At 40.9% G+C, this 12,519-nt stretch overlaps 1 protein-coding gene and 1 non-coding gene across 2 annotated transcripts in view; both read right to left on the bottom strand.

Moving 5' to 3' along the window:
- ptpn9a (protein tyrosine phosphatase non-receptor type 9a) overlaps positions 1–12,306 on the bottom strand; it is a 69,158-nt gene extending 56,852 nt beyond the window's left edge. The window contains exons 1-2 of the mRNA XM_061722373.1: positions 12,088–12,306; positions 8,175–8,228 (exon numbers count right to left, since the gene is read on the bottom strand). Coding sequence (XP_061578357.1) covers positions 8,175–8,228; positions 12,088–12,306 — 273 coding nt within the window. The remainder of the gene's footprint in view (positions 1–8,174; positions 8,229–12,087) is intronic.
- On the bottom strand, positions 8,485–8,566 carry trnas-cga (transfer RNA serine (anticodon CGA)). The gene has a single exon. It is a non-coding gene; the product is annotated as a tRNA-Ser (tRNA).
- Positions 12,307–12,519: the final 213 nt, after the last annotated feature.

Here is a 12,519-nt window from a genome sequence, read left to right as displayed (position 1 = left end):
TGTTGTTGAGTATATCACACCAGGGCTATGCAGCCTGATCCTAGCACAGATGTATTTAATGATTAAACTTTACTCAAGTGAAATCATAAGGCATCCTGTTCTCCTGTAACAATGCCATTGTTTTTGACTTGAATTCACTGTCATGGTTGTTTGTGCTGATTTTCATGAATCCCTTGGTGAAATGAAAAGTTAGTTGACGTAATTAACTGGGTTCTCCAGGAAAAACCCTTGCTGGATTTTCTGTGTGGGGAATAGTTCTTGGACATCCCTTGTTGTGGGTTAGGTCTCCAACCAGCAACACATCAGCTGGTCAGAGTGAGTTGAACAGGAAGGGAAGGGCTGTGTTTTGAGCGGGGACGTAGGAATGCTTGCCGGTAAATGTTTTTATCTCAGTCAAACAGCTGGCTGTCATTATCACAGGGATCAGTTGTGATACATTTCAACCAAATAAACGCCACCCTCCACCCTGAACTAAATGAGAAAAGTGGAGTCATCTGAATGAGATTAAATAGTCGGTCCGTGTGGATAAGCAGGGGATACTTTTAATATTTCATCACAGGTTGTGTTTAGCATCAATTACATGTGCAGCAGCAAAGAAAGTGGAGACTAGTGTTAACACATTTCAATCCTGTCTCAAGCAACAGTTGTAACTCTTGATGTTTTATCCAAAAAAGAGACGAGAAGGAAGAGAAGTAGACAGTTATACAGCACAACAGATCACTTTTCAAACCACTTCCTTACAGCTGTGTGCATAGTTGCTGGATTTAGAGGAGTTATTAATTACATAATCATATAATATATTAATAATTAGCAATTGCCGGCCGTGACTCGTTTCTGCTGAGAGTTGGACTCTGTCAGGGCATCCCCTTTGTCTTGTTCTGTTCATAACTTTTTACGGACATAATTTCTAGGCACATGTCAAGGAGCAGATGGGTTTTTTTTGGTGACCTCAATATCTTTGCTCTTTGCAGACGATGTTGGTCCTCTTGGCTTTATCGGGTCGTGATCTTCAGCAATCGCAGAAGCTGTTTGCAGCCGAGATTTAAAACCGGCACCTCTGAATCTGAGATTATGGTTTTTCAGTCAAAAAAAGGACGAAGGGTCTCTGTGGTCCTGCTAATGAGTGAGGGGGAGAATAGAGCCAAAGAGCAACTGGAGGTTTGCTGGGGTTGTTGTGGTAAAGACAGAACTGTTTACCGGGGGAGATTCGCTGCTCTACACATCGAGCAGTGGTTTCAAAGTTTCAAAGTTTATTTAGACGGGACAATGCATATTCATGAACACTACATTAAGCAGTGTAAATACACCGGGTTTAGCAGAAATTGCTAGTTTCCACCCGCAGTCCCCACAAACAACCAGGACACACTCACACTCACACCTACGGGCAATTTAGAATGATCAATTAACCTAATATGCATGTTTTTGGACTGTGGGAGGAGGTGCTGAGTTGTGGTGGTTCAATTCATCTGGGGCCTCATTTATAAAGCTTGCTTGCGCACAAAACAGGGCTTGAAAGATGCGCACGCCACCTTCTACGCAAAGGTTGTGATCTAAAAAAAAAAACATTTTGAAGATATGGGGGACTGGCGACGCAGGCGGTCAGGTGGTGAAATGAAGCCAGATTCATGTCATACTTTTAATGTCATCACATATCAGACTCATAGATCTTCTTTCTTTTTTTTCAAAGGCTTTTTCATGCAAATAGATGATTTAACAGCAGGAAGTCAGAATGTGCTTCCACATAGATCTATGTGCACTCACTTCGGCGGAAGAAAAAAAACCGTCTGATCACGCTTCCACATAGATAAATGTTGATGTCTATGTGGAAGCGTGATCTGACGGGGTATTTTCTTCTGCCGAAGCGTCGTACACATAGATCTATGTGGAGAGCACATTCTGACTTCCTGCTGTTAATATCGTTCTATTTGCATGAAAAAGCCTCCTGAGATAAAAGAAACGGGGATCGTTACGATAGTATTTTCTGGCAGAAACACCGGCTCGACACGTCTCATTCATCCCGACGCACGGCAGAAACGGGCTGCAGGAAGCCGCTGCGCATGCTCAGCAGGCTCATTTATATGCAAATACAGTCATCAAGTAGTTTGCATTGACCATTCTTGGTAAAAAGTGGGCGTGTAGAGGGCGGGATATGAGCCGAATTCACGTGCACAACTTTCCAGCTGGACTGTGATTTATAAAGCGAACATTGCGTGCAGATGTGCGTGCACACAGTTTTATAAATCCAGATTTTTTTTTGCGCCCACCATTTTCGTCTTTTGGGCGCACATGCACTTTTAGTATGAATCCTACACACTCTTTTATAAATGAGGGCCCCTGGTGAGGATGCCTCCTGGACACTTCCCTAGGGAGTGGCAGTCTAGTGTCGACAAGAGGTGGGCTTGGGTCTGGAGGACCCAAGATGGTGACCAAAGATGAACACCTTGGGCTCCTGAAAAAGCCCCTTAACCCTAATTGGCTTCCCTAATTGTTCCTTCAGATGTAAGTCCTTTTTAATGAAAGTGTCTGCTAAACGGTGGTAGTAGTAGTAGTAGTAGTTTCAGGAATGTCCAACCTGGAACACCTCAGACAGAAGAAGTTTGCCTTAAAAGAGATCCTATATTATTTAATTACATGATAGAGGATTATTTTCACGTGTTACGCCACATAATTCTAGCTTTTGCTTCCGTATACTCGCTAAGAGGAGGTGTGTTTCTAGCCGTTTTTACTGGAATTCTTGCTCATTGCTCAATTGTTTGTTAGTGAAGCTTAAAATTTGACACAGGCAGCCTGGTGGCCTACTTTACATACTCTCTAAGGATGTAGCTTCATTTTCAATGATCATTTCATTCCTAGATGTTTCAAACACAAACAGTTAACATGTAAGACCCCGGGCTGCTTTTGTTGATTAGAAAGGAAGGTACTTAAATCCAGTTACTGGTCATTTTGATGCTGGAACAGTTCCCATTCTTAGCCATGAGGCAAACTCTACCAGAGCTGGGTAGTAACGAGTTACATTTTGGGAATTGTGGTACTTTTAGGAGTAGTTTTTGTATCACTATACTTTTTACTTTTACTTGAGTAGATTTGTGAAGAAGAAACTGTTACTCTTACTCCGCTACATTAGGCTACGTTGAGCTGTTACTTTTCTTTTATCCCTTTTATCTGCGTACGCGTCAATCTCATGACATCACTGGTGATTCTTTGGGGAAAATGTTTGTTTTTTGCATGTTTTGTCACATTTACACAGACTCAAACACACACAGAGTTTCTATGAGTTCATGGGCTTGTTCTAGTTCTGCCTGGTTAAAAAAGAAAAGTACAAAGGCTTGAAATTTTGTGCTACTTGTGCTTAATTTATTTTTTTATTCTGTTATTTTATTTATTTTATTATTTATTAAAGTTCTTGAATTTAACTTTAAGATTATTTTAATTTAAGCTATTTTTAATTTTTGTATTAATTTTAAATTAATTTTATTATTTATTAAAGTACTTGAATTTACTTTAAGATTATTTTAATTTAAGCTATTTTTCATTTTTTATTAATTTTAATTTATTTTATTATTTTATTGATTTAATTTGCCTGAAAGATGATTATTTTGTACTTTTGTCTGTTTGAATGGTTGTGTATAAAAAAAATTAATCAGACGTTACTCAACAGTTACTCAGTACTTGAGTAGTTTTTTCACCAAGTACTTTTTTACTTTTACTCAAGTAATTATTTAGATGACTACTTTTTACTTCTACTTGAGTCACATTATTCTGAAGTAACAGTACTTTTACTTGAGTACCAGCTCTGGACTCTGCACATGAGGGACATTGTGCAGCAGTGTTTGTCTTCGGGCCGGGCCCTCTTCCTTGTGGTGGGTCTTCCCTGCCGGCCAACATAACTCCCTCTGATGTGACCAGTGTTCTGCTGAACCAGATACAGCTGTGGCAACACTGACCACACAAAACAGAGGTCAAGCTTCTCCCGTGCACCCCTCCTCCTCTTTATGTCCTCCTTTTCTTTTTTTTGGATTTTATTTCCCTGCCCGAGTTCCCAGTAGGTCCACGGGGGCTGAGCGTGTGAGAAGCAGGGATGGTATAAGGATGTTGTTGGTTGGCAGAGGCTGCATGTTGTCCTGATAACGTGTCTCTCGCCCACGGAGGAGTCGGGCTTTTTGTCTGTGCTCCTTCCGTGTCTTTCTCTCCTTGTCTCGTCACATCTGGATGCTTCTTTTATCTCTCCCCCTGTAGACATCCACCTCAACACTGTCTGACCGCGCCGGGCACCTTCACTGGCTCCAGTTAAAGAGAACCAAAATGTGATGCAGAGGTTTGAACTCGGCACAGTTCACTGCCGTGCTTTGAACCTCTGCCAAAGCTAATCCCTTACTGCAACCCCGATCTCATCTGGGTACAGTTAAAACGTCTCGCTCTGAAGGGTTAATAACAATAACGGTCCTGATCTGAAGGGTTAATAACAATAAAGGTCTTGATCTGAAGGGTTAATGAACAATAACGGTCCTGATCTGAAGGGTTAATAACAATAACGGTCCTGATCTGAAGGGTTAATGACAATAAAGGTCCTGATCTGAAGGGTTAATAACAATAAAGGTCCTGATCTGAAGGGGTTAATAACAATAAAGGTCCTGATCTGAAGGGTTAATAACAACGAAAGTATTGCTCTGAAGTAGGAACGGGCGATATTTTTACTGTTCACGATAAACCGTCAAAAAAATTCCCCACGGTAAGAATTTGTATCTCACGGTAAAAATGATAAATTCCTGTTGATGATGTTTTTGTGTAAAGCTGATTTATGGAAGGAAGAAGGAAGGAAGGAAGGAAGGAAGGAAGGAAGGAAGGAAGGAAGGAAGGAAGGAAGGAAGGAAGGAAGGAAGGAAGGAAGGAAGGAAGGAAGGAAGGAAGGAAGGAATGAGCCAGAAGAAAGAAAGAAAGAAAGAAAGAAAGAAAGAAAGAAAGAAAGAGAAAGAAAGAAAGAAAGAAAGAAAGAAGAGAAGAAAGAAAAGAAAGAAAGAAGAAAGAAAGAAAGAAGAAAGAAGAAAGAAAGAAAGAAAAGAAAGAAAGAAAGAAAGAATGAGCCTGAAAGAAGAAAGAAAGAAACAAAGAAACAAAGAAATGAGCCTGGAAGGAAGGAAGGAAGGGAAGGAAGGAAGGAAGGAAGGAAGGAAGGAAGGAAGGAAATGAGCCAGAAAGAAAGAAAGAAAGAAAGAAAGAAAGAAAGAAAGAAGAGAAAGAAAGAGAAAGAAGAAAGAAAGAAAAGAAAGAAAGAAAGAAAGAAAGAAAAGAAAGAAAGAAAGAAAGAAAGAAAGAAAGAAAGAAAGAAAGAAAGAGAAAGAAAGAAAGAAAGAAAGAAATGAGCTGAAAGAAAGAAAGAAAGAAACAAAGAAACAAAGAAATGAGCCTGGAAGGAAGGAAGGAAGGAAGGAAGGAAGGAAGGAAGGAAGAGGAAGGAAGGAAGGAAGGAAGGAAGGAAGGAAGGAAGGAAGGAGGAAGGAAGGAAGGAAGGAAAAAAAGAAAGAAAGAAGAAAGAAAGAAAAGGAAAGAAAGAAAAAAAGAAAGAAAGCTATGAGCCTGAAAGAAAGAAAGAAGAAAAAGAAAGAAAGAAAGAAGAGAAAGAAAGAAAGAAAGAAAGAAAGAAAGAAAGAAAGAAGAAGAAAGAAAGAAAGAAAGAAAGAAAGAAGAAGAAAGAAAGAAAGAAAAGAAAGAAAGAAAGAAAGAAGATCTGAGTCATTCCAGTTTTGCAGTAGAGGTGGGACTAATTTAATTGGTTTTTATTAATTCAATTTAATTGATGTATTTAGTATTCTTTTAAGAGCACAGTGTTTTGGCTCCAAAGACTGAATGTGGTGATAGATTTATTGTTTACAAAGTTGGAGCTGAATTGTTTTTTTTTTTTTTATCGTCATTTTTATCGTTATCGGGATAAATGCCAGAAATTAATCGTGATACATTTTTCAGTCCATACCGCCCATTCCCTACTCTGAAAGGGTTGATAAGGATGCATTGTTTTAGAATAAAAAACCCTTTGAGGCTTATGCACATGTGAGCTTCTCTGCACACTGTTACTGTTACTGTTACTGCACAGCCTGTTGAAGCTTCCTGGCTGATGGCGATTCTGGTTCCTGTATTTCACAGTTGTGTGTTTGTAAGCACATGTTGGTAATTGCACATAATCACATGCTCTACGCTCTTCTAATTTGGTCTTAATGAGATCTAAATAATAACATGTTTTTTTCCCTGAGGAAGTAAGGACAAACAGACACTCACTGTATCTGTAGTGAGAGTAAAGTAAAGACTTCTGTAGGTTTTTTGCACTGACAACAGTCCTGGCATTAATCTGAGACAAAAACCACTTCTCCAAGCCTTGAATGAAAACAAAAGAGAGCACAATAGAGTGAAACCAGGCCGTCCCACAGCGCCGGTATCTGTCCGTTCTCATTGGATCACATGCAGCGTAAGATGAGATGTGAGCCATTCTGTGCAGAGAATAACATTTTATGGAACCAGAGAATAACATTTTATGGAACATTTTAGATATTTGTAGATATATATATATAGTCACGGGTTAGCTAAAAAATGCCACATTGAACATCAACAACATTTTAAGATCCTGAAGTAGCAAATAAAGTTTTCCTCTTTTAATGTTAATGAGGGTTTTTTTTCCCATCCCTTTAAACTGTGGCTTTTTCCTGCTCCGGTGCTTCCCAGAAAGCCACTGCAATGAAAAATGGAGCCTTATGAAGCTTACGAGTGAATTAGAGCATGTGTGATGCTAGGGATGAGCGGTATGGACTAAAAAAATTATCACAATAATTTCTGGCATTTATCCGAAAACGATAAAAATGACGATAAAAAAAACCAAAACAATTCAACTCCACTTTTGTAACTATAAATCTATCTCCACATTCAGTCTTTGGAGCCAAAACAACTACTCTAAAAGACACTAAATACTACTAAAAGTCAACAATGGGAATTTTTCTTTCTTTCTTTCTTTCTTTCTTCTTTCTTTCTTTCTTTCTTTCTTTCTTTCTTTCTTTCTTTCTTTCTTTCTTTCTTTCTTTCTTTCTTCTTTCTTTCTTTCTTTTTTTTCTTTCTTTCTTTCTTTCTTTCTTTCTTTCTTTCTTTCTTTCTTTCTTTCCTTTTTCTACTTCCTTCCTTCCTTCCTTCCTTCCTTCCTTCCTTCCTTCCTTCCTTCCTTCCTTCCTTCCTTCCTTCCTTCCATCCTTCCTTCTTCCTTTCTTTCCTCCTTCCCCTCCTTCCTTCCTTCTTTCCTTCCTTCCTTCTTCCTCATTCTTCCTTCCTTCCTTCTCTTCCTTCCTTCCTTCCTTCCTTCCTTCCTTCCTTCCTTCCTTCCTTCCTTCCTTCCTTCCTTCCATCCTTCCTTCTTCCTTTCTTTCCTCCTTCCCTCCTTCCTTCCTTCCTTCCTCTTCCTTCCTTCCTTCCTTCCTTCCTTTCCTTCCTTCCTTCTTCCTTCCTTCCTTCCTTCCTTCCTTCCTTCCTTCCTTCCTTCCTTCCTTCCTTCCATAAATCAGTTTTACACAAAAACATCATCAACAGGAATTTATCATTTTTACCGTGAGATACAAATTCTTTACCGTGGGGAATTTTTTTGACGGTTTATCGTGAACGGTAAAATATCACCAATTCCTATGTGATGCCTCCTTGCTCGTCAGCTGGACTTTAAAGACAGATGCGTAAAAGTTAGTTCTCTTTTCATCCCATGCATCGTGGGTAAAACACGTAAGAAGAAGAATTTGATCACAGTGGGTCATATCAAATTCAACATCAGATGAACAACAATATATCATGTTTTTTATATATATTTAAACAAAGGTTACGCTGAAATGAAAAAAAAAAAAAACCCCAGCTCAGTGAGGTTTTTGCCCAGTTGCTTTTGTACGGGCCTCTTGAGATCCCGCCGCAGGATTTCTGTCAGGACGAGGTCTGGACTTTGACGAGGCCTTTCCAGAACCCTGTGTGACCTAATTTAAACCAAGCTTCAGCTGTTGGACAGATAACCTGGCGTTTACACACTGTTTTACAGGGGTTGCCTCAAAGACGGGATGGTGTTTCATTCCTGTGGTTGCAAAACAACCACAACTCTCATCAGCCCTCCGCTGCTGCTGCCGTGCATGACAGTGGGCATGGAGAGGTTTTTCTGCTTTGTTTACCACGGCACAGGGCATCAAGGCCGAGCGCTTCCCCTTCAGCCTCTTCAGCCTCTTCTGCACACAGGACATAAGTTAGAGAAAGAAAGAAAGAAAGAAAGCTTCCCTTAGTACTCCCACAATGGGGAAATTCTTTTTTTGCATTTAACCAATTTTCTAGTAGCAGTGGTCTGCCATGCAATGGCACGGCGAGCAGTAAGGGTTAAGGGCCTAAGGTGGTTGACTTTTGGTTGCAATCCAGGGGCTTGAACCTGGGTCCTCCAGACTCCAGCACTCCTCTGTAACCACTAGGCTGCCACTCCCATAAAAACTTTGTCACGAACAGGATTCGAACCTGTGCGGGGAAACCCCATTGGATTTCGAGTCCAACGCCTTAACCTCTCGGCCACCGTGACAGTTTACCACGGTACAGGGCATCAAGGCCGAGTTTAGTAGTTTAGTAGTTTAGTTTTGTAGTAGTTTAGTTTTGTAAACCTCGCTCATGCTTCCATATTCTTCTGGCACCCCCGCCCCCCTAAACAAACCACACTTTATCAATTTCCCACTTCATAGACGTCTCTGATCATTGCTTGGTCTCACCGTGGTTTGCAGGGATATCCATTTCTTGTAAGAGCAGCTGTCTTGAATGTTGAATAAACTTTCTCACTTTCGAATATTGAATTCCAGACAGACAGAGTTCAAGTATCTGGGGGTCTTGTTCACGAGTGAGGGAACGATGGAGCGGGAGATTGACAGACGGATCGGTGCAGCGTCCGCAGTTATGCGGTCGATGTGCCGGACCGTCGTGGTGAAGAAGAAGCTGAGTCGAAAGGCGAAGCTCTCGATTTACCGATCAATCTACGCACCTACCCTCACCTATGGTCATGAACTTTGGGTAGTGACCGAAAGGACACGATCGCGGATACAAGCGGCCGAGATGAGCTGGACGCTCCCTTAGAGGTGAGTTTCCTCCGCAGGGTGGCTGGACGCTCCCTTAGAGATGAGTTTCCTCCGCAGGTTGGCTGGACGCTCCCTTAGAGATGAGTTTCCTCTGCAGGGTGGCTGGACTCTCCCTTAGAGATGAGTTTCCTCCGCAGGGTGGCTGGACGCTCCCTTAGAGATAGGGTGAGGAGTTCGGTCACCCGGGAGGAGCTCGGAGTCGAGCCGCTGCTCCTTCACGTTGAGAGGAGTCAGCTGAGGTGGCTTGGGCATCTGAACCGGATCCTCCTCGACGCCTCCCTAGGGAGGTGTTCCAGGCATGTCCCTCCTCCCTAGGGAGGTGTTCCAGGCATGTCCCTCCTCCCTAGGGAGGTGTTCCAGGCATGTCCTTCCTCCCTAGGGAGGTGTTCCAGGCAGGTCCCACCAGGAGGAGACCCCGGGGAAAACCCAGGACACGCTGGAGAGACTATGTCTCTTGGCTGGCCTGGGAACGCCTCGGACTCCCCTGGAAGAGCTGGAGGAGGTGTCTGGGGTGAGGGAAGTCTGGGCATCTCTGTTGAGGCTGCTGCCCCCGCGACCCGGCAACGGATAAGCGGAAGAAGATGAGTGAATTGATGCTTATCAATGCAAGAGCCAATGATCATTAATGCAACGGCTGATAATTTGATCATCATCAATACAAGGGCTGATGATCATTATCATCTGCAGCTCTTAAATCCTAAATCCCAACAGTAAGGTAGTACTTAGTATTGCCCACATTAATGCGTTTGTTAGTTTTTTTTTGGCCCAATTGGTACAGTTAAAAGAATACTATTTTTTCTATTATATATCTTTATGTTTTAAAAAGGTTTACAAGTCTTCGTGCATGCCTCTGAGCAGGACTTTAGCTGGCCTCCATAAGGCCTTACAGAACTCCTCAGATGGGAAGGACGGCTCGTTTGCCAGCTTTACCAGAGAGCTCTCTAACTATTAGCATTTGGATTTCCACTGCGAGCCCACACGTGTCTGTTTAGCGTTTGGCTACACAGCTCTTCTTGCCTGTTTGCATGTGTGCAAGAAGAGCTGACCAGGAGGTTGTGGGATTTGACAAACATGTTAAAGATTATCATTCCATCTTCTGGTTGGAACATGCGAGACAATAAGGCTTTGTCAGGGTTTACAGTAACCGTGCTCGGAGAAGTCCGTGTTGGGTTTCATGAGCGCGCCGTGGCTTCACTTACGGCTGTTTCAAACACAGGCGGCGTGTCATCTGCTCTGAGGATTACTCAATTATGGAGAGAAAAGGATATATCATAACTATGGTTGTTTTGTTTAGTACTGAGATTAGGGATGGGTGATATTTTACCGTTCACGATAAACCGTCCAAAAAATTCCCCACGGTAAGAATTTGTATCTCACGGTAAAAACGATAAATTCCCGTTGATGATGTTTTTGTGTAAAACTGATTTATGTGTCTGCGTTAAATCCACACACAACGTACGTGAAGGAAGGAAGGAAATGAACCTGAAAGAAAGAAAGAAAGAAAGAAAGAAAGAAAGAAAGAAAGAAAGAAAGAAAGAAAGAAAGAAAGAAAGAAAGAAAGAAAGAAAGAAAGAAAGAAAGAAAGAAAGAAAGAAAGAAAGAAATGAGTCCAAAAGAAAGAAAGAAAAAAGAAAGAAAGAAAGAAAGAAAGAAGGAAAGAAATGAGTCCAAAAGAAAGAAAGAAAAAAGAAAGAAAGAAAGAAAGAAAGAAAGAAAGAGAATGAAAGAAAGAAAGAAAGAAAGAAAGAAAGAAATGAGCCTGAAAGAAAGAAAGAAAGAAAGAAATGAGTCCAAAAGAAAGAAAGAAGAAAGAAAGAAAGAAAGAAAGAAAGAAAGAGAATGAAAGAAAGAAAGAAAGAAAGAAAGAAAGAAAGAAATGAGCCTGAAAGAAAGAAAGAAAGAAAGAAATGAGCCTGAAAGAAAGAAAGAAAGAAAGAAAGAGAAAGAAAGAAAGAAAGAAAGAAGGAAAGAAAGAAAGAAAGAAAGAAAGAGAATGAAAGAAAGAAAGAAAGAGAAAGAAAGAAAGAAAGAAATGAGCCTGAAAGAAAGAAAGAAAGAAAGAAAGAAAGAAATGAGCCTGAAAGAAAGAAAGAAAGAAAGAGAATGAATGAAAGAAAGAAAGAAAGAAAGAAAGAAAGAAAGAAAGAAAGAAAGAAAGAAAGAAAAAAAGAAAGAAAGAAAGAAAGAAAGAAAGAAAGAAAGAAAGAAAGAAATGAGCCTGAAAGAAAGAAAGAAAGAAAGAAAGAAGGAAAGAAAGAAAGAAAGAAAGAAAGAAAGAAAGAAAGAAAGAAAGAAAGAAAGAAAGAAAGAAAGAAAGAAAGAAAGAAAGAAAGAAAGAAAGAAAGAAAGAAAGAAAGAAAGAAAGAAAGAAAGAAAGAAAGAAAGAAAGATGATGTTTAGTAGTATTTAGTATCTTTTACAGCAGTGATTTGGCTCCAAAGACTGAATGTGGTGATAGATTTATAGTTAAAAAGGTGGAGTTGAATTGGGGTTTTTTTAATCGTCATTTTTATCTTTATCGGGATAAATGCCAGAAATTATCGTGATACATTTTTTAGTCCATACCGCCCATCCCTAACTGAGATCACAATTATTGAAAACAAATGTATGGACTTTTTGAAGCATAAATATGTTGAAATTTTAACTGCAAACCTCAACTGTAAATCAAATCAAATTTCTGACTTAATACAAATGAATCGCATCAATGACGCAAATGCTGGTAGAGCTCCTTAAAAATCCACCAGAGACACCGACGTTACTTGGGAGTCCCTCATCAATACTTCAACAGTCTGCGAGTCAGAAGACGAGACAGGAAGTGTGGCAGAATAGTTCCCTCGCGTTATTTTGGGACGGTCGGGAGCCAACGCTGAAATCATGATTACATTTTGATTGACATCATCACGGCCGCAGCCGGTCAGCTGTGGACGGAGAGCCAACGGTTTCTCCCTCGCCTCGCTGCTGACTCTTAAATCTTGACCAAGTCTAGACGCTGGTCTTTACACACGCTGCCGATCCACATGTCATCTGCATTCCTGTGTGCGTTGGCCCAGCGCGGTGTTGTCTCGCCCTGACAGAGATCACAGATGTCCCGGAGCAGTCGGCCCTCGCCAGCGCTGCCTCCGTCCTCTTCTGTTAGGGCCACTGTGGAAACAGGCAGACGAGTCCAGAGAGGAAGTTTAAGGTATTCAAACTTCATCCTGCTGTCACGGGTCTTAGTTTCAGCCAAATATAACCTCAAACAAAGAACTTGCAACTTTTTTTCCACTGTGGTGTTATTTATGTAATAAAAAAATGAAGACAAAGGGGAAAAACGTTATATGTGCTAAGTAGTATGAATTAAATATCTTAGGTTTCGGCCGGGTACTGCTGATCACCAGCCCTGGAACTGATCGTCAGCAGGTGCACGGAC

This window comes from Cololabis saira, chromosome 5, assembly GCF_033807715.1.
Source record: "Cololabis saira isolate AMF1-May2022 chromosome 5, fColSai1.1, whole genome shotgun sequence".
NCBI lineage: Eukaryota > Metazoa > Chordata > Actinopteri > Beloniformes > Belonidae > Cololabis > Cololabis saira.
Note: the sequence above shows the minus strand (reverse complement) of the source record. Positions and strands in the feature narration are given on the sequence as shown.